The sequence below is a fragment of the Vipera berus genome (genome assembly GCF_964194415.1).
Source record: "Vipera berus genome assembly, chromosome: 17".
NCBI lineage: Eukaryota > Metazoa > Chordata > Lepidosauria > Squamata > Viperidae > Vipera > Vipera berus.
In genome coordinates, this window is record NC_138220.1 from 1,333,982 (window position 1) to 1,358,764 (window position 24,783).

Below are 24,783 nucleotides of genomic sequence, written 5' to 3' on the forward strand. Positions count from 1 at the left end.
TGAGAAATGTCTTGGCGTTCCTGGGATTTGCTTCGGGACCTGAGTGCGAGGTTCACATCTCGCTTTGCGCACCCCTCCGTTCCCCAGTTTGCCGCTCGCCTGGATTCTTGCCTTGGCTTTGTCCTAGAACTAGAATAGAACAGAAAATAGGAATAGAATAGAATAGAATAGAATAGAATAGAATAGAATAGAATAGAATAGAATAGAATAGAATAGAATAGAATAGAATAGAATAAGAAAATTTTAACATAGTAGGGTAAAAAAGTGTGCATTAAATCAAATCTTTCTCAAGTAACTAACTTCCCAGCCTGGCTGAGCGAAAAAACCTGTTTTTCTTTTTTCCCTCTGTGTCAACTCACAGAGAGGAAAATAAAATTTATTTGTTCATTTTTTTCAGGGAAAGAGATTCAGTTCTCAGCCCCTCAAGTTGTTGGGCAAAGCGAACACAACACAACTGTTTTTCCGGAACACAAATTAGAATACAATTATATATATATATATATACATTGCTGGATTTGCCATGCAGATTTTTCAACCCAAAACAGCATGTTTTTGAAAGGGACATCAAAGGTGCAGGGTGGAAAAAATTGTATAAAAATGCATATGGATGTGAGGTCAGCCAGTTTTGTGTTGAGAAGGACACACAAAATGAAACGAAAACAGCCCGTTCTTGGATTTTAAAAAAAGATCAGAAAGAGTCTATCCACGGAATAAGTTACCCAAAGTCGGAGAAACAGCCTGCTTGCAAATCTGAGTCCTTTACATATTTACATATTATATTCAATGTTGAATATTTAATACCTGTTGATGTATGGTAAACCATTAACCCCAGATCTGGGGGGGGGAGTCTGTGGATTTTTATGCAATTCCCAAAGCTAATGAGGGTGCGAATGAGGCATAACTCAAACAAATATAATGCTGCTACAGACCAGAAGTAATTAAAAGTAATTTCAGACCTGTCCTTTCCCCCTTTTCTGATTTTCTTCATGATTTTTCACTTGTCTTCTTATTGGTGAGGTCAGCTGCAGGGCCTCAAACCTGGCCAATATTTACCCTGCCCAAAAAACAAAACCTCCCCATCTCTTTCATCTATCTATTATGTCTCTCCCTCTCTCTTCTATCATCTCTCTCTCTCTCTCTCTCTCTCATCTATCCTATCTCTCTTTCTCTCCTCTATCTATCTATCATCTGTCTATCCTATGTCTATCTATCCATCTCTCTCTCTCTTCTATCATCTCTCTCTCTCTCATCTATCCCATCTCTCTCCTCTATCATCTGTCTGTCTATCTATCTATCTATCTATCTATCTATCTATCTATCTATCTATCTATCTATCTATCTATCTATCTATCTCTATCATCTGTCATTTATGATCTATTGGTCTAATAGTAGTTAGCTATCTACCTACTTATTTCAATCCCAATAGTGTTCAAATACTGCTCTGCTATTCGGGAATAATAATAATAATAATAATAATAATAATAATAATAATAATAATAATAATAATAATAATAATAATAATAATAATAATAATAATAATAATAATAATAATAAATAGCCCCGGCACCTTGAATCCCCTATGAACCCCGCCTGGTGGATGGGGCGGAGGTGTGACGTGGGCATAGCAGGGAGAGTCTGTGGAGACCCCCTTGGGGGACAGGACGAGGGGCTGGGCAGATAAGAGGCAGCTGAGCCTTCAAAAGGAAAAGAGGGTGGGGGGAACCCTCCCTCGTTCCTTCGAGTGTGGAAACACGGAGGAAGAACACACTTTCAGACTTGCCAAACACTCTCAAGGTCACCTTACCGTAAAAGTAGCATTAGCGCTCACGTGCTGTGCTTTTGGCTGGACCGCCTCGCAGGGCTCGCCCGTCGTCACCTGCTCGGCTGCCGAGCAGTCTCCAAGGGCAGCCCCGGAAGGGTGCACAGGGCGGTAGTCCAACCCGCAAGGTGAACAAAGCCGCGACGGCAGCCTTACCGCTTGCTTTCTCTCCAGCTCGCCGGCTTTCATTCCTGCCGCAAATCGCCCGGCAGGCTGCGAAGGGAGCCGGGGAAAACTTGAAAAGCCGAGCAACGTATGTTTTTATGCTTTTTAAGATGTCGAGCCGAGTAGAAAAGTTCAACTTTAATCGGCCACGGCTTAGAGCTGCAGTTTGACACAGATAAGGAGATGAGGAGGCTTTGAAGTGGCTTCTGATTTTTTTTTCTTCCCCCCGTGCAGTCAGAAAAAAAGTTTCCTATTTATGCAGTGTCTGGGGGACGATCCCAGGATGCTCGGCTCTTTTTTTTCATTATAATATATATTTTCCATCCACCTTGCAGAAACGGGCCCTGAATCTCAACGCTGGCTCTGCGCCCGATGCTTGCAAGGCAGGTTTTCCTGCTTTGCGTCCCCTTCTCTCCCTCTCCGCTTCCCGTTCCTTGCTCCAACGGCAGTTGGGTGGCTTGCCAGGAAGGCCTGAGTCAGTCCTCAATGTACAACCGTGGCGGAGCCCCAAATTTAAGTCGCTAAGCGAGACACGTGTTAAGTGAGCTTGGCCCCGTTGTACGACTTTCCTTCCTACGGTGGCGAAATCAATAAGGGCAGTTGATTAGTTAGGAACATGGTCGTTAAGTGGACCGGGCTTCCCTCCCCCCATTGACCTGGCTGGTCAGAAGGTCGCAAAAGAGGATCACGTGACCCCCCCGGGGACGCTGCGACCGTCGTAAATGCGAGTCAGTTGACCAGTTGCATTAGGAGCCCTGTTAATCGGGCTAGATTGGGTCTGATGCCAGCATATTAGCTGCAGCTGTCAGAATTCACACACACACACACACACACACCCTAAGCTCTTTGCTTGCCTGGAGTTAGGAAATTAATATCAAATTATATTACTAATCAGGATCGTGCTGGCTCAGCAGCTGAGAAGGGCGGTGGAAATGAGGGGGGGGATGGATGAGTTGGTACCATTCTGCAGGCCCCCCCCCCAAAATATAGGGAGGTGCTGGTGTTTTAGAGGCCAAGTGGTCCTTGAGGCCACAATTTCCTTCCCTCCCTCCCTTCTCTCTCCTTCCTTCCTCCCTCCCTCCCTCCCTTCTTTCTCCTTCCTTCCTTCTCTTTCTCCTTCCTTCCTGAGTTAGATGTTAAAGGAAAATCTCCAGGCGGCAAAATCGGTTGGCCTGCCCTGAACGGGGGTAGCCCCTTTTTCTCCAGAAAGTTTGGAGAAATTTGAGGTGTCCTTGATGACTCTTTAAACTTTCTTGCAGACTGGACTCCATGAAGCCCGAGTTGCAACATAGGAAGTTCAAAAAACAGCCACTGGGAGATGGACCTTGGAGTCCCAGTGGACGATGGCTTAAATGTGAGCCAGCTGTGTGCGGCGGCAGCCAAAAAAAGCCAACACAATCCTGGGTTGTGTAAACAGAGGCATAGAATCAAGATCACAAGAAGTCTTAGTACCGCTTTATAAGGCCACACCTGGAATCCTGCACCCAATTTTGGTCCCGTTACGAAAAAGATGAGCAACTAAGATGATTAAAGACTTGGAGACTAAAACCCACGAAGAAGGGCTGCAGGATTTGGGTTTGGCTAGTCGGTGTAAACCCTGGTCAGGCAGGAGACCCTCTCCCATTTCAGACAAAACATTGTCTAATTTCTTCTTGGAAACTCCCAATGTTGGAGCATCCACAGATTCTGGAGGCAGGTTGTTCCACTGGTTAATTGTTCTAAGTGTCAGGAAATTTCTCCTTAGTTCCAGGTTGCTTCTCTCCTTGGTTAGTTTCCATCCGTGGCTTCTTGTCCTGCCTTCGGGCGCTTTGGAGAAGAGCTCGACTCCCTCTTCTTCGGGGCAGCCCCTGAGATATTGGAACACTGCTGTCACATCACCTTAAGGACTAGAAACTTGAGAATGCACAGCCTCGCTGCTTGTTTCTTATGCTCTGGCGTGCACGGAAGGTATAATAAAAAACGAAGAACCTCTAAAGAGCCAAAGTGGAAGAAAAAGACATTTATTTCCCTTTTTTTTTTCTTTAAAAAGAAAAAAAAAAACCCTTTCCTTGCACTCCTGCCAGCATCAAGAGGGGAAATTAACTCCAGGCCGTGCCAACCCTTGTCGGGCAGAGTAGAGCCGTGTTGTGACAGCCGTAGCGTGTAAGGAAGTCACTGTGCAAGAAGGAGCGTGTCAAAGGGTCCCGGGAGAGAAGCAGGGACCGTTGCTTAGCTGTGACTTCTCACACCCACTCCCTCTCTCTCTCTCTCTCTCACACACACACACACCCCTTTCCCAGCAGGCTCTGGAGGGGGAAAAGCTGGCGATTTAAGGTAGCCCAAAGGTTGTGATGCAAAACAAGCCACTTGAGTTCAGCTCCGGTTTGACAGCCTGGAGACCCCTTCGCTCTCTTCTCGCAGACTTCCCAGCTGCCAATCCTTCCTTGCACCCTGGATGGCCGAGCATCCCGCCGGCAGGACTTGGGCTAACTCGGCTAATGTGACCTGCCCACTTTTCATCTAGGACATAGCTGGCAGGGACCTCCGAGGTCTTCTAGTCCAACCCCCTGCTAAAGGGAGGAGTCCTTATACCATCGATCGCTTCTCAAACAGCCTCCAGTGATGGGAGCGCCCACAACCTCTGGTGGCAAGTTGTTCCACTGATGAACTGATCTGGGATTATAGAATTAGAGGACAGCCGATTTGAAAGGGACCTTTGAGGTCTTCTAGTCCAGCTCCCTGCTCCAGACCATTCCAGGCAAAGGATTGTCCAATCTTTTCTTAGTTTTCTTAGAGTTTATGACCGTACCCTGAGGTTATAGGAATTGCAGGCTCCTGCAGACAGGAGACAGAGTTGTAGGTAGCATCATCAGTGCTAGGAGGAGGAGGAGGAGGAGGAGGAGGAGGAGGAGGAGGAGGAGGAGGAGGAGGACTGAGGGGTCCTTGCTGCTTGGTTGTTTTCTTGCAGACGTTTCATGACCCAACCAGGGAACATCATCAGTGCTGGAAGGGAGTGGGGGTTGTGGAGGAGGAAGAAGAGAAAGAGGACTGTGGGGCCTTTGGTGCCGGGGGTTTTCTTGCAGACGTTGCATTACCCAAACCAGGTAACCTCATCACCCCACAGTCCTCCTCCTCCTCCTCCCCCCTTCTAGCCCTGATGATGTTCCCCGGTTGGGTCATGAAACGCCTGCAAGGAAACCACCCAGCTCAGCGAGCACCAAGCAGCCACCATCTCAACCCCACAGCTACCAAGCTTCCCTTTTACTGAGGCTTCCACGCCGAGCATCCCAGAGCCCCAACCTTGAGCTACGGATAAATCTCTCCATCCAGGCCCCCATTTGCCAGAAGGGCGCCATTTATGTTGCCTCGCCAGGCCCAGCACCGGGCAAGGCCCTTGGTATCTTCCCGGAAGCATCTGCTCAGCCGCTGACCTCTCCTGCGGAGGCCAGAGAGGAAAGCGATGTCTGCACGGCAGCGGGGGCACCGAGGCCCAGCGCAGCAGGAGGCATCGATCTGTTTGCATGTTTCCGTGCGAAGGTTTTCGTGCCTGCTGTTGCGTTGTCGATGGATCCATTCCCTTCTTGTCACCTCGCTTCAAGCTCAGGCAGAAGCACTTGCGTGCAGAAAGGCTTCTGCGGCGGCGGCAGCCCGGAGAACAGCAGGGGGCTCGGGAGAAAAGTAGATTTGGGAGGCCCCGAGGCGCCCTGGCACCCCCCCACACACAGCAATTAAAGAGACTTTCGCCCCCTCTCTCTTTCCACACACACACACACACACACAGCACCGTCCTTGCATCTTGCGGGGAAACTTCAAGGAAGTCCCCTCTTTAAAAAGTTTTTTCTGTTTTTGATTTTTAATTGAAGGAACAGTATTTGGTGAGAAAGTTAAAGAAAAACCAACAGCAACTAATCAAAAGGAGAAGCAGGAAGGAAGAAAGGAAGGAAGGAAGGAAGGAAGGAAGGAAGGGAGGAGGAAGGAAAGAGAGAAGACAAGAAAGGGAAAGAAAAGAGAAGGGGTGAGCATCCAAAGCGATTCTGGCGTCTCTCTCTCTCACACACACACACCCCGTCTCCATGGGAAATGGGCAGGGTGTGTGTGTGTCTTTGTTAGTGCAGCTGGACAGCCGGTGATAAATAAAAGATGGGCACAGGTGTCTCCCCTCATTTAAGCACCAGGCAGTGAAACTTTGGGGGTGCTGCCCATCGAGCCTCAACTTCAAAGAGGCAGAAGCCCAGCCTGGCCCTTTGAAGTGGCTGCCGTCTGTCCCCATCGTGGCAAGGGAGGGCAAGTGGGCCTGAGCAGCCGTGGGGAAGGGGGGAGCCCCAGTGGGGCAAGACGGCCAGGCAGGCTCTGCCGTTCCGGGAGGGGGCCAAACGAGACTGGGCCGGAAGCCCTGAGCCTCGTCAGACTAGGCAGCCCCCTCCTCACCTTTCTTGCTCTTCTCTGCACGCTTTCTTCCTTCCGCAAATAAGACACAAGGCGGCCGGTTACGAAGAGCAGAGTTTTATTCTCCAGCAAGTCGATGGAATGCCAAAATACAGACAGCGTCACAGGTCAACCAGGAGGGACCCTCTGCATCCCCCTCCCCTCCTTCCGGCGGCCTAGCAAAGCAGCATCCCATCCTCAATGGGGTCTAGGACAACTCGCCCCGGCCAAGTCGGCACAGCCAAATCACCCCAGCCAACTCACCGGGACCAATTTGCCATAGCCACGGGAAAACTCGCTGTAGGGTGAAGAGTTACCCTAATGTCGAAGAAAAAAACAACAACAGTCGAATGAAATCACTAAAGAAAGGATGCCGAAGGAAGGGCAACGTGAAATAATAAATAATTTTTTCACTGTCTTAAATAATCAAGCCGAACGGTTGAGTTGTCCCACGGCGAGTTTTCCCACGGTGAATTGGCCACGGTGAATTGACCGTGGTGAGTTGTCCTGGCTGATTTGTCCCATTCCGTCCTCACGAGCCCCACTCCCACCCCCCACCCCATTAGGCAGACCAGGGGTGGGCTCTGGAGAACGATCCGTCCTGCAGTGTCCCGGCTTCCCCTTCGACGTGGCATCAGATCGCCCGGGCCGGTTCTCCCGGCTACGACGGACCGTATTGCCTTGGTTCGAAAACGAAAGAACGAACGACCTTCCATAGGAAGAATACTCGCCACTGGACAGCCCTGGGCTAGACCTGAGGTGGCGGGGTCACCCTGTTAGAAGTGGGGAGGGTTGTTGTTTTTTTTTTTGTTATTGCATGTTACAAGAGCTCGCGGGGCGGGGTGTCAATCGGACACTCTCGGGGATCCTGAAACCAGGATTGTTGATCCTGGAAGTCCTGAGACGGTCTTGCAGAAGGCGTCCTTCTCGAGGCGATGTCCATTTGTACGAGCTTTGTTGATCAGCTGCGTGGGGAGGCAGATGTATTTCTGACACCTCCCGTGGTGGACTTTGAGGGCTTTCAAGTTGACCAGGGTCCTCCGAGAAGTAAACAGAGAACGATCTTGACTGGAAGGATGAAGAAGAGAGCAACGAGGTTGTTGAGTTGTCCTTTGTGTGTTTGTCTGTGTGACCGGTTCAGCGTCCCACCCCTGAGCGATAATGGAATATACCCTGTAAGTCGATAATCAACGACAGCACCGAGGGCGATCAGAAAATTATCCGGATTGAAGGAACATGGAACGGAAGACTGTCTGTCCCTGGGTGACACGGCCACAGGGACGTAGCTCGACCGGGAGAAGCGAAGAGGCGGAGGTGGGTGAGAATCTTGCTTCCCTCAGCAAGAGAGGGACGGAGGGAGACTCGTCGGAGCTGGGAAAGAGTACCGAAGGTGGGCCAGGGGAGAGCGGTCTTAGAGGGGGCTTGAGTTTGTGGGCTCCGGATACCCTGGAAGAAATGTCGAGGTCTCCAGAGCAATCCCTGGTTCAGCTCCAGCTCTGCCACACGTTGTCGTAGGGGTGGGTGGGTGGGTGGGAGCAGAGACAGGTCTCTTCTGAACCCCCCGGGGGAAGGTGCCGTTGAGGGTGCAGATCAAGAGTTATTGCGATCAGTGGCTTTAAAAAAAAAGTACAAGTCTGTACGAATCTACAGTGGCCAACTCTGGCTAGTTACAAAGACCGTCTTTTTCGGGAGACCCCCCACTCCCTACCCAATCATGGCTCTCCGCTAAGTAAGAGGCCAGGTTCTGGAGAAGTTCAGTCTGAAGGAGTCCACCCTAGGGATGAATGGTGCAGTACAGGACCCAGCCTGCTTCTGAAGCCCCTTCAACTTCCTCCTCCTGAGCAGCGAAGGGGTATCCCACTTCTGACACCACAAGCGAGGGTCCCGCTAACTCCTCGGTAGGGTTCCCCGCGCGAAACCATCTCAACAGCAAGCGACAGCTATCAGAGGGGTCTTCTGCAACCCATGGTGTTGAGAAGCTGGGCCCTCATGATCTGGATGCTGGTCAGAATCTTCCTTTGATGGCCTGTCAGATTGATTCCCAGATTTTGCACGTCCCTGGATGAGGAATAAGAGGGAAAGAAAGAAAGAAAGGAAAGAAAGAAAGAAAGAAAGAAAGAAAGAAAGAAAGAAAGAAAGAGAAAGAGACAAGCAGAACAAGCTAGAATGATTTGATGCTGAAAAGCAAAAGAGACCTAATTATTTCTCCCGACGTTGCGTTCTCCTGATTCAGGTTTTAATATTTTATGGACGTGGAAAGAATTGCTGGGTGCTTGGGGTTTTCTGATGTTTTTCTAGCTTAAAAGGGCCAGGAGATTAAAGATTGCTGGCTGGCTTCTGCTGGCTTGCAGGAGGAAGGGTGGAAGATGAGATATTAGAGCTACATCACCATCGTTCTAGCTTCAAAGGCTTTGTAGTCCTTGATCCATCTGGGGTCTACCCAATTCGAGGACCAAGGGAGAACATCCGACTGTCGAAATTAACTCCAGTTGAAACAGCGCTAGCCGTGTCTTAGCAGGGAAGAGGGCAGCTTGTCTTAACGTCTGCAAGAACATCTCTCCAAGGCAGATTAGAGACAAACCAGCATCTGACCTTCAATGAAGGTCTGCGTTGATTGACTTGGATTTGAACCCTGCCAAACGTCATGTAGATTCATGATGGTGCAAGGCAGAAATTCATCTGGAACGACCTGGTGAGGGGGGGGGAATCTTCATGGAAGGACCAAAATATCCCCCTTTTGAAAAGCATCCCCCCACAAGATTTGGGGCAGGGGGAAAGGGGTCTTCAAGAAGCAGAGATGCCCCAGGGACAAACTATGGGCCAGTTGATTGATCTTCAAGAGGTTCTCCGGCCTGGAGAGTCCCCAGCCTCTGGCATATTTGGGAGTTGGACTAGATGATCTCTCAGGTGCCCTGCTTACCGCAAAGGCCCTTCCCTGCCTGGGACGGTTTTCAGATTGGCTCAAATCTAGAGGAAACGTTGAGTTTTATCGGGGAGGGGAGGGGAAGGGTCCTCTCCCTTCCATGGGGTGCAGAGATAAGGCCCAACAGCTGAAAACCAGACACTGGCATTGTGTGTTTGTGTTGCTGTGTGTGTGTGATGGCTTCCTTGTGTGCACTTACTCAATATTCATGTGCATCACCATGCCGAGAGACGAATAGCCAGCCAGGGCGAAATTTTCCTGGTACCTTCCTAGCCGAATCGAGTCCAGCCACTCTTCCACGGAGCCGCAGTGGGTGAAGTCAATGTGGCTTCGTTCAGACAGCGTTTGTGTGAACCTGCAGGCAAAAAACGGGGGCGGGGGGTAGTCAGGGGAGGGGGGTGTTGACTGAAACGCTCTTTGGGGAAGGGCGGGAGGCGAGGCCTGGCTACTGACGGATGGTCCTTCCTTTACCTTTGCTGGTAGACTGCCCCTCCCCAGAGAAGCTCCACCGAGTTGGCCGGGATGAAATTGTCCAGGACGAGTTGGCCACAATGAATTATCCTAGACCTGGCCTGCTACGGCCCCATTTGCCGCCGCTCACCTGTTGACCGTGGCTGTGCATTTTAAGTTTTGTGGGTTGCGAATCAGCTTGTCCAGGACGCCGAGAATGTGGGAGAAACGCGGCCTCTCGTCCGGCTCTTTCTGCCAGCAGTTCAGCATCAGCTGGTGAAGAGCCACGGGGCAGCCCATGGGAGCGGGCAGCCGGTAGCCTTCCTCCACCGACTGAATGACCTGCAAGGAAGAGCTGCCCGCTTAACCTTGAACCCGAGTTCTCTCCGCTCTAAAAGGGACTGCGATCTGGGCTCTCCGGGCGCGCCTCAGAAGACGGCTCGAACGAGAAGCGTGCAAATTGGCCCGGACTTACAACTGTAAACGAGCCCAACCTTTCTGGTTGTTAAGTCACTTTTTTTCCAGTGCTGCTGTAACTTGAGCGGTCCCTAAATGAACTGTTGTAAGTCGAGGAGCTTCAAATCCAGCTCTCCCCCACCCACCACCCACCCCTTAAGGTTGCAGACCCTTCTCCGCTTACATCCTGATTGGTCATGTTCCAATAGGGCCGCTCTCCGTAGGCCAGCACTTCCCAGGTGACGATGCCGTAGCTCCAGACGTCACTGGCCGACGAGAACTTCCGGAAGGTAATGGCTTCGGGAGCCGTCCACCGAACGGGGATCTTCCCTCCCTGGAATGCAAAGCGGGTCCGACTAGATGACCTCTAGGGCTCCCCTCCAAAAATCTTACATTCTACCCTTAGCTCTGACGGGGTGGCTAAGAAGGGGTGGTGCGGATCACGCGTGGTTTGACAGAAACTCATCGCAGCTCACAAGCAACTCCATTCAAGGTGAGCCAGCCTTGTTCGGCAGCCGCCCAAAAGGCCAAGGTGATCCCAGGTTGTATTAACGGAGAGTTAGAATCAAGGTCACGTGAAGCATTGGTGCTTATTTGTTTCACAACGGAGGAGACTTACTGTGGTTGTGTAAGCAGCATCCGGGTTGTCGTCCAGGACGCGAGAGAGGCCGAAGTCCGAGACTTTGCAAACCAGGTTGCCATTGATGAGGATGTTACGAGCCGCCAGGTCCCGGTGGACGTAACCCAGATCGGAGAGGTAGCGCATGCCGGCGCTGATGCCCCTGAGCATGACCACCAGCTGGAGGACCGTGAATTGCCCGTCGTGTTTCTGGAGAGGGGAGAAAAAAACCCAAGCAGTGTGGTTTTTCTGGTACGTGGGCACCTGGTTGGAGAACCCTCGTCTCTGGCCACCCTCCCTGCCCTCGAACTTGGCTCTTTTGAGGAGCTGGACACCGCAGGAGCTGAGAAAGTAGCTACAGACCCATCCCATCCCGGGATGGACGCTGTAGGGCACTGCATGCCAGAACAGTTAGAGACAAAGATGTTTGGGACTCGTGCTGGGAACGTCTCTCTGGAACGGTCACTGAATGAGTTGCCGTGCGTTGAGGGCCACCCGTATTGCGGGCTAACTCACTGCTCAGTGCCAGGATTTCGATTCTCAACTGGCTCAAGGTGGACTGAGGCTTGCGTCCTTCTGAGGTCGCTAAAATGAGGAGCCAGATTATTGGGGGCCGTTCACTGACTCTGTAAACCGCTCAGAGAGGGCTGTGAAGCGCTGTTAAGCGGCATATAAGTCTACTGCTATTGCTCTCTCTCCCAGGTTACACCTCTGTTTCCAACTTGGAGCACCGTGGCACTGCAGGCATCTTACTCGGAGGAAAGAGTCCAGTGATCCATTCTCCATGTACTCGGTCACAATCATCATGAGTTTGCCTGCAAACAAGGTTAAACAAGAGAGCTGGTTTGTCCTAAGCCCAAGATCTAAACCAGGAGTCCTCAACCCCCTAGCGTCCATCCGGCCATCCATCCGCCCCGGTTCCAGAGACAAGAGGACAGCTCATGCAGGCGCAAAAATTCCACAAAACATCTGACTTTCTCCCGCAAAGGAGGTGTGCTCTCCTAAAAATGGGCGGAGTTGGCTGGACCCAGGGCAGGGGGCGGTGCTTAATGAGAGCGGAGGCCAGCTAGAACCGCTAGAACCTCCTGACCGGGAGCCTCAACCTCGGGAAGCCCTTAGATTTGATCTAGAACGCATTCCGGAGATCAAACAAAGATATTTGGTGTTGGCCTCGGTGTCTCCATCTGTAAAATGGACACAATGGCCCAGATGAACTTTGCAAAATCCGAAGGGGCAGAATAGGGATGCACGGCTAGTTTGGGCCGATCTAACAACTCCCAGGAACCCTGATTAGATCCGTTGCCGGAGATGCCTACTTTTGGTGACCACCCCTTCCAGATGGATGACGTTGGGGTGATCAAAGCGGGCCATGATGCTGGCTTCGCTGAGGAAGTCCCGCCGCTGCTTTTCCGTGTAACCAGGTTTCAGGGCCTTGACCGCGACGGGGACCTCTCTTTTCCCAGGAATCTTCAGACGTCCGTAACAAACTTCTCCGGATTCGCCTGACCAACCAGAAAAAAAGGACGGTGTTTTTCTCAACCCCGGGAAGGGAGGAAGAGAGGGGGAAGAAGAAGAAGAAGAAGGAGGAGGAGGAGGAGGAGGAGGAGGAGGAGGAGAAGAAGAAGAAGAAGAAGAAGAAGAAGAAGAAGAAGAAGAAGAAGAAGAAGAAGAAGAACTCACCCGAGCCGATAACTCTCTCGATTTTAATCCGAGACGCATCGATTTCCCGCATGACCTCGTGGGCTGCCTGGCAGGGGTCTTCGTAGGTGTGAGATTCCAGGTAAAATTTAGACTCGGGGAATTTCACTGTCGGGACAGGTGGGAAAACGCAGAAGCAGAAGATGCTTGATTTCGTTTAAATCAGCACGCTCGTTTCAGGCGCTCGTCCCGTCAAGTTGCAAAGGGCCGCAGAGGTCAGCTAGTCCAGCCCTCCATGACAGGCAGGAAAGCCAACCTAACCATCTAAAAGGGCTCTTAAAAGACCTGGACTTACGACCCACCCAGGTGTTTACGACCGTCGCAGCATCCCTGTGGTCACGTGATCCAAATTCAGACGCTTTTGCAAATGGACTCACATTTATCGCGTGACACACACACACACACACACACGGCCCCGGAACACTGTGGCTGTCGTATGGGCCAGGTGCCGAGCCTTTGAATTTTGACCACCTGACCACGGGGATGCTGCGACGGCCGTTAAGTGTGAAAAACAGTCAATAAGTCCCTTCTTCCAGTGCCGTTGTAACGGTGAAGGGTCACTAAACAATCCGTTGTAAGTTGAGGACTATCTGTACCAGGCTGCTCTGGAACTTACCTTGTCCGTTCTGGTAGTGCATCTTCTCTTCATCTGGGTCTTGGAAAGCCTTGCTATAGCCGCAGTGCCTGTCGAGAGCGGAAGGAAGGAAGGAAGGAAGGAAGGAAGGAAGGAAGGAAGGAAGGAAGGAAGGAAGGAAGGAAGGAAGGAAGGAAGGAAGGAAGGAAAGAAAGGGGGTTAGGGAGGAATAGTGGGGATGTTGTATTCTGTATTGTAAGATCCTTTGCTGGAGAGGTAAGGTATATGGGAATGGGGGCACATTCTTGCCCTGATGTGCACATCTGGACGAGTCCAGGGATACCCAGCTGCTCAAAGGGGAACGCCCTACCTCTTCTTGCAAATGAGCAGCAGAAGCAGGGCTACCAAGCCGCTGATGAGCGTCAGGCAGACCCACACCACCGTCATGGTGTCGTATTGGGGAACTACTGGAGAAAGAAAAAGAAAAGAGGGGATTTTAGCCATGTCCGGAGGAGGAGGAGGAGGAGGAGGAGGAGGAGGAGGAGGAAGCATACAAAGAAAGCGTCGCCTTGGGGAAGAATCCTTGCCAAAACAAAGGGGAAAGTAAGAACAAAGTCTCCACTTGCGACACATGCAAAAAAAAATGAGGGTTTTTTTTTCTCATGGCCAGGGAGCACAAGCGGGGGGGGGGGGAGAAGAAACCTCTCTCTCCAAAATCAGGATCTCTTCCTGGTTTCGGATCTGCTTTCCAAGATGGGAAAGCGGTTTCTCCTCAACATGCAGTTGCCTCCCCCCCCCCGTCCGCAAAAATCTCCTCGGGGAATCTCGCCACTGGACACACACAGCCCCCCCCTACCCCCGTCCAGCTCTTCCCACTGTCCTCCCTGTTTTATCTCACTTGCTTTGGCTGTTTCGACTTCGAGGGCCTGGCTGAACTTGCCGCAGCCGGCGGACGTCCGGGCCCGGACCTGGAAGATGTAGCGGGTGGCCGGCTTCAAGCCCAAGACGGTGGTCCGGTTGATCTTGGATTTCAGGGTGGAGTAGCTCTGCATCTCCTTGTCCTGGGGAAAGAGGAGAGGGTGGTGTGGGCTGGGGGGGCCGAGACCCCCAAGCCTTCCAGTCTGGAGAGTCCCTTGAGTTGAGAAAAAGGGGAGAGGCGGAGAGAGGCATCTTCCTTCCTTCTCCTCTCCTCTCCTCTCCTCTCCTCTCCTCTCCTCTCCTCTCCTTCCTTCCTTCCTTCCTCCCTCCCTCCCTTCTTCTATCCATCCATCCGTGGCGCCCTGTGCTTGAGTTAGATATGCCCATCTTGATATTCCCCAAAGCCCCAGAAGGCAGGAGAAGAAGCAACAGGTGGAAACTCAACCAGGAGAGAAGCAACCTGGAACTCAGGAGGAATTTCCTGACAGTGAGGACGATTAACCCATGGAACAGCTTGCCACCAGAAGTGGTGAGTGCTCCATCACTGGAGGTCTTTAAGAAGAGACAGCCACTTGACTGGAATGGTCTAGGGCAGGGGTAGGCAACCTCGGCTCTTTTATGACTCATGGACTTCGACTCCCAGAATTCCTGAGTCAGCTGACTCAGGAATTCTGGGAGTTGAAGTCCATGAGTCATAAAAGAGCCGAGGTTGCCTACCCCTGGTCTAGGGTCTCCTGCTTGAGTAGGGGGTTGGACTAGAAGACCTCCCAGCTCCCTTCCAAGGCTGTTGTACTGTTACTCACAGCTTCCCTACGTTGCGGCCTTTAAAAGCCCCCCCCTTCGCCCCCAGTGCTCCGATGGAAGAAAGGCAAATCCACACGGAGGAAAAGAAACTCCGAGGCTCACCTTCTCGTAATATTTAATTTCGTATTCCAGAATGATGCCGTTCGGATGCTCGGGCTGAGCCCACAGGAGGGTGACGCTGTTCTGACCCACGTTTTGCTGCTCGATTGCCGTCACTTGGGAAGGCGCTGGGGGGGGGGAGGGAGAGAGAGAGAGAAAAAAACAACCAAGCAGGTCAGGGGAGAAGGCACAAGCCCCGCCCACCGCCCCTCCCTCACAGGTGGGATGCAAATGAAGGGGTGGAGCCACAACTACCCGACAGGTAAGTTTCCTGGGATCCTTGAGTGTGACTGGAAGGGCCATAGGATTCCCCCCACCTTTGGATGTCCTCCCAAGAATCAAGGTGTTGGAAGAGTCCTCAGAGGTCATCTAGTCCAACCCCTGCTCAAGGCCATGCTGGTCGCCGGAGCTGACATCCTATTCCTATTGTAGAATTATAAAAGTAATCTCTCCCTCTCCCTCGCTTTCTCCCTCTCTCTCTCTCTCTCTCTCTCTTTCTCTTCTTTTTCTCCCCCTATTTGTTCTCTCTCTCCCACCCCTTTTTCCCTTCTTCCCCTCCCTCCCTCCTTCCCTCTCTCCCTCTCTCTCTTTCCTCCCTCTCTCTCTCTGAAATACCTTTTCAAATCAAAGTTTCCCCTTGGCTTAAATGGCAATTAATTCGGAGCGTTTTGCTGCATGGCACAAATTTTAAATAATAATAATAATAATAATAATAATAATAATAATAATAATAATAATAATAATAATAATAATAATAATAATAATAATAATAATAATAATATATTTTTTAAAAAAATAAATCTGTTTCTTGGATGGTTTCCCTCCCAGCTGGGAATCTGAGAAGCCCGCTCGACGGAGGGAGATAGCGAGTGCGAGAGACGGGGGGAAGATGGCTGAGCGAGGCGGAGGGGCTGGACGTGTTTCCCATTTAATGCAACAAAGAGGCAAGGTGACCTTGGTGCATCGGCCTCTTTCCTCCACCCTCCTGGTCCCCTTTTTTGCTTGTTTGTTTTAAAAAAAATCAGTTTTACTAATTAAGAAAATAAACAAGCAGGGGGGGGAAAGAAAAGATGGGAGAGGCTATACCTCGACATACATAAAATGAATTTTTCACTGTAGGGATGGGTGAAATGAAAATAAAAAGTTTTTGTGTGTGGTTGTTTTTTTTAAAAAAGGCCAGGCATCAAAATGATATTTTTAATGTATTTTTTAAAAAAGGGTTTTCTTCTTCTTTCTTTCTTTCTTTCTTTCTTTATTTCTTTCTTTCTTTCTTTCTTCTTTCTTTCTTTCTTTCTTTCTTTCTTTCCTCTTTCCTTTCTTTCTCTGTTTCTTTCCTCTCTCCCTCCCTCTTCTTTCTTTCTTTCTCTCTCTCTTCCCTTCCTTCCTCCCTCCTTCTTTCTCTTTCTTTCTTTCTTTCTTTCTTTCTTTCTTCTTTCTTTCTTTCTTTCTTTCTCTCTCTCTCTCTTCCCTTCCTCCCTCCCTCCCTTTCTTTCTTTCTTTCTTTCTTTCTTTCTTTCTTTCTTTCTTTCTTTCTTTCTTTTTCTTTCTCTCTTTCCTTCCTTTTTTTCCTCCCTCCTCCCTCTTTCTTGCTTTCTTACTTTCTTTCCTGCCCTAATTTTTATATCTTGGACATCCACAATTGAACGTTTAAATCATCAGACAGCAAAGCAGATAAGAGAAGAGAGATCATTTCAATTTTTATTTCATTTTTTTAAAGAAAAGATCTTTTTTTTTTCCCAAAGGTAGGTAGGCGACCTCAGTCCTGGGCCTCTCACTTTTCCAAATTTAAATAGAAACTAAAAATTTAAAGCGTGTTAGCAAATTAAAACATTTTACAACAGAGAACGGAGAAACCGTTAAAGACAGGAGGGGGAAATTAATCTGATTAATTAAATTAATTAATTTTTTAGGACGTGGAGATGGAAACAAAACACATCTGTTTATCTGCTTTTAATTGTTTCTCTCTTTTGTCCTCTGGAATCCAGATTGGCCGTTCTTGCAAAATCTTCTAATATGTTTTTACACACCGCGCAACCTCACACTTGGGTTGGCGGATCCAGTGTGTATATTTTAAAGGGAAAGAAAAGAGAAGAGAAAAAAAACAACACTCTTAAACTGAAGAACAGCTTGGGATCGCCAGAGAAATGTAAAAAATGGCTTAATAAGACTCCCGCCGTGAAAATTGCCAATCCACCATTAAGAATTATTGAGAAAGCGATTGCACATAAAATAGGAAATAACATTAAAAAAAAAAAAGGTTCAGCGAAGCACAGATCCATTTGCATCCGGGTTTCCGTTTTCCCGGCCATTAATAATAACAATTAGGGTAAAACGATTCCCGTCGGACCAGCTAACACTGTAAATGATTTGCCATTAATAGCTACAATTAAGGCTGCAATCTTATAACCGGGGACTGATTTGATTTGCAATACGTGAAGAAACTCCTTGCAAAATCTGGACCCCACTTTCCATTCGAGCTGCTGTTTCCCAGGCTGAGACTGGCAGGGCCTTCTCAGCACCAGAAACGTTAATTCTCAACCAACCGCCTTTCTTGAAAGTAGCCGGAGAACATGGAATGGTAGGGTTGGGTGGGACCTGTGAGGTCTTCTAGTCCAACCCCCTGGGCAAGGGAGGAGATCCTGGCCTGGCTTTTGCCATGAGATGTTTTGCTTTAGGAGCTGAGCAAGGCTGCATCCTGGCTTTCGTTTTTGTCTTCTCGCGACTTCGCACAATTTCAGCCACAACAGATGCAAGAAAAAGAAGGGAGGGAGGGAGGGGAGGGAGGGAGGGGAAGGAGGAGGAGGAGGAAGGAGGAGGAGGAGGAGGAGGAGGAAGGGTGAGGGGTGGGGTGGGGACACCTTCTCCTACCTGCCTGGTTCGTGGTGATGTTGACGGCCACAAATCGCGGGGACTCGTAGCTGAGGTCGGAGACCCCGTTGACGGCCTCCACCGAGAAGGAGTAGTTGGTGTGAGCCAGAAGGTTGGAGACGGACAGGGACCCTTGAGCCAAATTCATCTGCTGGGGGAGGAAGCGGATGCCGGAGCCGCAGGATTCGCAGTGGCCCCCGCCCCAGGTGCAGCGATGGCAGATCACGTTGTAGGTGACGTCTCGCCGTCCTCCCTGGTCGAGCGGGGGGGCCCAGTCGAGGGTCACCGTCGTGCCGTTCACGCTGGAGAGCAGGCTGGTGGGAGCCGAAGGGGGACCTGGAGAGGTTCAGAAAGAGCCAAGAGTCCGGTGGCAAGCCAACGTGAAGGACAGCGTGTGAGAAAGACCTCGGGAGACGGAGGAAAGGATGCTGACTAGGAATGGTCGGATAAGAGAGGACCTAGACCACAAATGCAGAACAGGGAAGGGAAGAATAGTCAGGAAGGACCTTTTCTAACTTATTTCTATGGAGAGTCTCCCCGAGGTGCCTTTTTTTTCAGGAGGCCGCTGGACTTCCTTGCTTTCCTTTGAAGAGCTTTCTCTTCCCATCCAAGAAGCTTCTTCAGCTTCTTGGAGAACGGAAGGATTTATGCTCCTTTGCAGTCATCTGGTCATTTGCATTCGTTTAGAGAATCGTTGAGGCCATTTGGACATTTCGACGGCTCTCTAGAAGGAGGCAAATGACCGGCTTGTCTGCAAAGGAGTATAATAAATCCTTCCGTTCCCCACCATCCAGTCAGCGCCGAAGAAGCTTCTTGGAGGAGAAGGGAAATGTCTTCCAAGCAAAACAAGAAGATCCAGCCGAAGGAAAAAAAAGGCAACTGGCAAAAAAGATCAAATCAGGGAAACTGCAATTTGCAAGACATAAAATCGGGGAAGTTGCAAATTATGAGGAAAGTGCATCTGATGCATTGAAGCTGGCAAATTTGGAATGAGAAGGGAAACTTCCCGACGGGTGAGGCGGAGGAGCAAAGAGGTAGTACGCACGTGTGCAGGCGGCCGAAGGCGGGTCCTGGGCAGCCCGGAAAAAGGTGTTTTCGCAGCGACACACCTGCGCGGCCAAGGTGTCGGAATAGCTGTTTGGGGGACACCTGGCACAGAGCTGGTCTCCGGGGGAAGACTTATAAAAGCCCACTGGGCAGGCTGGAAGAGAAGGAGCAAAAAAAGAAAGAGAGGTCAGATTTGGCAGGGCAGTTTATTGTTATTGTTATTATTATTTAAGATTTAATCTTCAGTTTGATTCACAGTCTGCGACAGGTAAAAAATTAGCAGTTTATTATTGTTGTTGTTGTTGTCGTCTGAGGTCCCTTCCAGCTTCTGTTCTATTCTGTTCTATTCTATTCTATTCTATTCTATTCTATTCTATTCTATTCTATTCTATTCTATTCTATTCTATTCTATTCTATTCTATTCTATTGTCGAAAAATAACTTTATTGTCACTTTAAATGTAGGCTAATCGGTATACATTAAAATGAGGTTTTTCTCTGTGAGTCGCAGACCAGCAGCAAAAGGCAGGGAGGCCCAAAACGTTTTCAGAGTATCTTTCATCTTTTTTTCAAATGCCACCCGTGTCCTGCAGAAACCTATTTTCATTCCCCTCCTAATTGTATTATTCCAAGTTCTAAAAATAAAATGATCTAATAGAGTAAGGACTTGGCATGAATAAATAACTTGGATTTTTTTTCCCCCTGCGAATCTCAAAGGGTGTTTATTTATTGCCGGTCCTTTCTCCTGTCTATCTGAAAAGTGGGGGGGCGTTTTGCCGGTGGGGTCTTCTTTAAGCGATCCCAAATTAAACTGTTTTCCTCCCTTCCTCCTTCTCTCCCTCCATTCACTGATAAAAATCTATCGATTTCAATGCAAACGTATCTTGATCCAGGCGCCCTTGATTTACGACGCAGGAATGAAACACGTCATTCGAGCGGCAAACGGGAAAGACGGGGGTCCACTTAACCACTGTTTCGTTTAGCAAGAGGAATTTTGGGGCTCAGCCGTGATGGTAAGTGGAAGGCTGAGCATATTTCCAAACTCCAGGCGGAGAGGAAGGGATTTCATCTTGCTAGGATTAATTGCTGTTGATGTTTCATCCAAATATTTGCCTTTCTTCCAGAAGAGTCTGATTAAGATCTGTCTTAACTTCACTCCCCAAACTGCAAACTAGGTTACCTTGAAGCATGATGGCTGTGCAACAACACAATTCACAAAGTCACTTAAACACCCATCTTGGCCAGTTGAAGGTGGGTGGGATTCAACTCCCTCCCCATCCTTTCATCCTGTGAAAACCCTTGGAGGGACCTCGGAGGTCTTCTAGTCCAACCCTCTGCTCAAACAGGAGACCCTGGACCATATCAATCAATCAATAAATAAATAAATCATTCAATCAATCAGAATGGAGCTGGAAGGGGAGCTTCCTGAATTCCCCCCCACACTCTGTTCCTCTTGCCCCCAGATTGGTACCCCCAAAACCATCCTCCCCGAAACCGGGCCTTACCCGAACACGAGTCCTTCCGCTCTTCGTAGCCGGCGCTGCAGACGCACTTCCCGATGGGCACCAGCCACTCCCCCTCGGCGCTGCAGTACATTTTGGGAGTGTCCCTCTCCTCCGAGTGCGAAACGCACTCTCCCCGCACCTCCACCAGGGAGGAGGAATCCGCACCCGTCACCGCCTCGGAGAAGGCGGCCAGGTTCCTGACCATGGCCGGGCACTTCTTGTAATAGACCCGGACGGAGACGATGGCGATGCAGGCCCCGATGTCCTGGAAGGCCAGGTAGAAGCCCCTCTTGGTCAGGGGGCCGACCCCCCGGACCTCGGTGTTGAGCTTGAGCCTGCGGACCCCCAGGTCCACGTTGGTGAAGCTCTCGTCGGCCGCGATGGTGTCGATCTTGACGAACTGGCTCTCCCGGGGGGTGCTGCCTAGATCCCGGTCGGACTGGAGGTAGTAAAGGTTAAAGGTCTCCTTGCAGGTGCCCAGCACGCCGGGCATGCTGTTGCAATCCCGCAGGGTGAACCGGATCTGGGCGTAAACCCGGTGGGCGCCGTGCCGCTGGATCCAGCTGGTCCTGAGCCAGTTGTTCTGGCTGGCCGTCATGACGTTGCACACCTGGTAGGTGTGGATGGGCTGGAAGGCCTCGTCCATCTCGTTGATGGAGTCCCACTGGGGGAAGGAAGAGAGCGGGAGGATTTGAATCCAAGTCTCCTTCGAATCGAGGAGAGAGAGCGCAGGCTAGAACTAAGGAGAGGCTTCCTGGCGGTGAGAAGAGTGAACCGGTGGAAACGACTTTGCCTCCAGAGGTTGTGGGGGCTCCGTCCCTGGAGTTTTTTGTTTTTTTTAAGAAGAAGAGAGCGGACAGCCCTTTGTCTGAATTGGTAACGGGGTTTCCTGCCTGAGCAGGGGGCTGGACTAGAAGACCTCCAAGGCCTGTGATTCTATGATTAGGGGATTAAAGTGTATTAAAGAGAGAGGGGGAATAGGAAGATGGCAAGTACTTGTTGGAAACAGGGGTAGAAGTCATCATTTTATGTTTTTCCTCTTTCTTCCCTTCCCTTCTCTCTCTTCCTCTCCTCCCCTTTCTCCTTTCTTTCTTCCTCCCTCCCTCCCTCCATCTCTCTCTCTCTCTTTCTTTTTCTTTCCCATCAGGGAAAGCCAACTGGGTGGCTGTGGATCAGTCCCTTTCTCTCTTACAGCCAGACCCACCTCACAAGGTTGTTGTGGTGGTAGGACAGACGGGAGGAGAAAAGAACCATTTGCCCCAGGTTCACCATGTTGCATTATTTATAAAAATAATAAAGGCGGGATTGAAAACCAAATATCTAACAAATATGTATAACTGCCAGGCTGGTCCACAGAGGGCCAGTCCGACCCAAGACGGCTTTTTCCTCCTTTGCGATCGCAGTCTCAACGCCGCTGGCTCTGCGCTGGAGGCAACCTCCATCCTGGCTAGCGTTGATTAAGATTTGCCTGTCTCTCTTGGCATCTAGAGGGGTGTCTGTGTCTGTGTGTCTGTCCTGGATGCCAGCCAAAGGCTGAAAGCCGATGCCAGCAGATGCATTTCAGGCTGGCAGAGAAGTCACGGCTTCTTGCCTTCACGTGGCTCGGGGTTCACCGCGAATACCCGGGGGGGGGCTTGCCACCCCCTCTGGGGAGAAACCCCAGCTGGCAGATGGCGAGGCTGCCAGCTTCCGCAGGGCCGTCACGTCTGGCAAGGCTGGGAAAGTTAAGTGGCGCTTGCTGCAAAGTTGGCTGTGCCAACAAGCTTTCCCACCCGGATTGAAAAAGAGAAGAACAAAGACGAAAGGGACCTTGGAGGTCTTCTAGTCCCACCCCCTCTTCAGGCAGGAGACGATTCGGCTTTTTTTGGGGGGGGGAAAGGAATGGAGAGTCTTGTACTCTTTGCAAGAGGTTTGGGGCCAAATTCTCACAGCTGGGGGGGGGTCAGGTTAGAGGAAGGTTTTTCAACCTTGTTGGCTTGAAGAGGGGTGGGCTTCCACTCCCAGAATCTCCCAGCCAGCTTGCTTTAAGAGGGGAAGACTTCGACTCCCAGAATCCCCCAGCCAACTGGCAGGTAGTTCTGACAGTTAACTATCCCAGTTTCCTGTGATCACCGTTTGCAACCTTCCCAGCCGGAAGCCAATTGGAGAAGCTGGATTCAGTTCACAACTGTGTGTGTCCCTTAACGACCATAGTGATTCGCTTAATGACCATGGCGATAAAACCGGGGCCCGGTTCACTTAACGACCAGCCTCCAATCATAGCCGTAAGTCGAGGACTACCTGTCGTCCGAAGTGTTGAATTTTGCACGGTTTGGGGAAGGCCGTGCCGAGTGTATTTGTAATAACATGCCAGCCGCGTGCGTTTTCCCAACCCGCCAGAGATGAACTGATCAAAAGCGTTAAGCCTGATTAACGGCCGCTCCCCGATGATCTGGAGGCCTGAAAAACCAGATTTTGCTGAAATAAAGAGACAGGCTTTTTTTTGATAACAAGCCGCCTCTCCCTAAGAAGAAGGGGGGGGGAAAATCCCTTCGCCGGACACAAAGTGTGGATGTCGTCGTTAATGTGCCAAGACAGGGCTCTTGATTGCATCTCTATTCGGGAATTGATCTAATAGTTTAAATGGAAGTTAATGCTAGATTAAGGGGGTAAAAAAAATCAGATTATAAAGGATAAAGAGGCTGGAAAGAGAAACGATGTCAAACGAGCTTAAAATTGAGCCGACGGAGGCAACAATGACTTAAAACGTGGAATCGTAAAGCTGGTAGGGACCTCGGAGGTCTTCCAGCCTGACCCTCCCCCTCCGAAGCAGGAGATCTTACACAATGCTGGTCAAACGGTTGTCCAGTCGCTTCTTGAAAGCCTCCAGCGATGGAGCCGCCAGTTCAACCATTGGGAAAATTGGGGAATCAAACCAACTCCATTCGGTGGTTTGATTGAGGGCAAGGAGGTTGCACAGTTTGCACAGTGTGATTGTGATTGTGACGATTATGATGGATTTTGATTGGGATTGGGATTGATTTTGATTGTGGTTGTGACTGTGATTGATTGGGATTGGGATTATGATTGATTGGGATTGGGATTTTGATTGTGATTGATTTTGATTGGGATTGTGACTGTGATTGATTGGGATTGTGATTGCGGTTGATTTTGTGATTGTGATCCTAGTCACGGTTATGAGTACGCTTGTTGTTGTTGTTGTTGTTATTATTATTAATTACTTACCCCATGGGAAGGATAAATGAGCCAGCCCCAGTCACCAATAATCTTGGAGGTATCCAGCAAATTCACTGCAAAAGCAAGAGAAAAATCTGTTTTTAGATGATCCGAAGCCAGGAATCCTGCAACTTTGGGCATCACCTTTCATCTGAAGCCGAGAGTTTGGTTTTTCCTGCGTTTTCACAAACAGACTGGATAAATACAGTGAGTCCCCGACTTACAACGGTGCGTTTACTGACCGTTCAAAGTTACAATGGCACTGGAAAAAAAGGGACTTAGGACCGTTTTTTCACACTTACGACTGTCACAGCCCCCCCCCCAGGGTCACGTGAGCAAAAATTCAGACGCTTGGGAACTGACTCATATTTATGACGGTCGCAGAGCCTGGACCCGCTTTTGCAATCTTCGGACCAGTAAAGTCTCTGGGGAAGCCAGATCCACTTAGCGACCGTGCTATTCAGTTAACAACTGCAGCGATTCACGCAAGAGACGTTGTCAAATGGGGCAAGAACGCCCTTGACAAGCGTCTCAGAATTTGGGGCTCAATCCCGGTCGTAAGTCAAGGGCGACCTATAATTGGACCCGCATGGGATAAGGTCTCCTACCTTGGGCAGGGGGTTGGACTAGAGGACCTCTGAGGTGCCCTTCCAGCCCTTTGGTTTCACATTTCTCTATATTCTGTGGATAGAGGAGTCTGTGGGGGTTGTGTGAAGACACACAGACACACACACACACAGACACACACACACACAGAAAGCTGCACCATCAGAGACTGCGAGCGGTGTTTGTTTTCCGAGCATGTTATCAAGATGTTTAAAATGCTCTCAAACCCCTGATCAAAACGGTGTGGAACTGCAGATCACGATAACTCTTTGGCAGAGGTGGATAGAATATCAATTCCTAAGACGTTAACTCTCTGCAAAACATTTATAGGAGGGGCTTTTTAATTGCAGTATACAATTCCTCTTCACTTATTTTTTATTTTTTTCCCCCTACCGAAAGTTGTGTACTCTCTTCTTCCCCCTTTTTCCATTGCTACCGGGGGGGCGGGGAGGAGAGGGGAGAATTCTATTTTTTTTTATTTTTTTAAAACCCATTTTCAAATCCGCAACGGCAATCAGCCAGACTCGGATTCCTCTGCTCACCCCAGGGGAGAAGATGGCGAGAAGGAAAGGCAAAAGAAAAAAGAAAAATTAAATCAAAGTCCCATCTCTAAA

General features: G+C 49.9%; 1 protein-coding gene across 1 annotated transcript; it reads right to left on the bottom strand.

The window, feature by feature from the left end:
* Positions 1–8,331: 8,331 nt before the first annotated feature.
* Positions 8,332–21,008, bottom strand: EPHA8 (EPH receptor A8; the record flags this gene model as incomplete). Its single annotated transcript, XM_081341408.1, has 15 exons — positions 20,348–21,008; positions 18,843–18,998; positions 17,798–18,133; positions 14,933–15,057; positions 14,007–14,169; positions 13,479–13,575; positions 13,151–13,218; positions 12,517–12,642; positions 12,153–12,338; positions 11,590–11,651; positions 10,837–11,046; positions 10,402–10,551; positions 9,913–10,103; positions 9,511–9,666; positions 8,332–8,446 (listed from the first exon to the last, which is right to left on the bottom strand). The coding sequence occupies exons 1-15, from the start codon at positions 20,991–20,993 to the stop codon at positions 8,332–8,334; spliced, it is 2,787 nt and encodes a 928-aa protein (XP_081197534.1). The 5' UTR covers positions 20,994–21,008.
* Between the last annotated feature and the right edge of the window lie 3,775 nt (positions 21,009–24,783).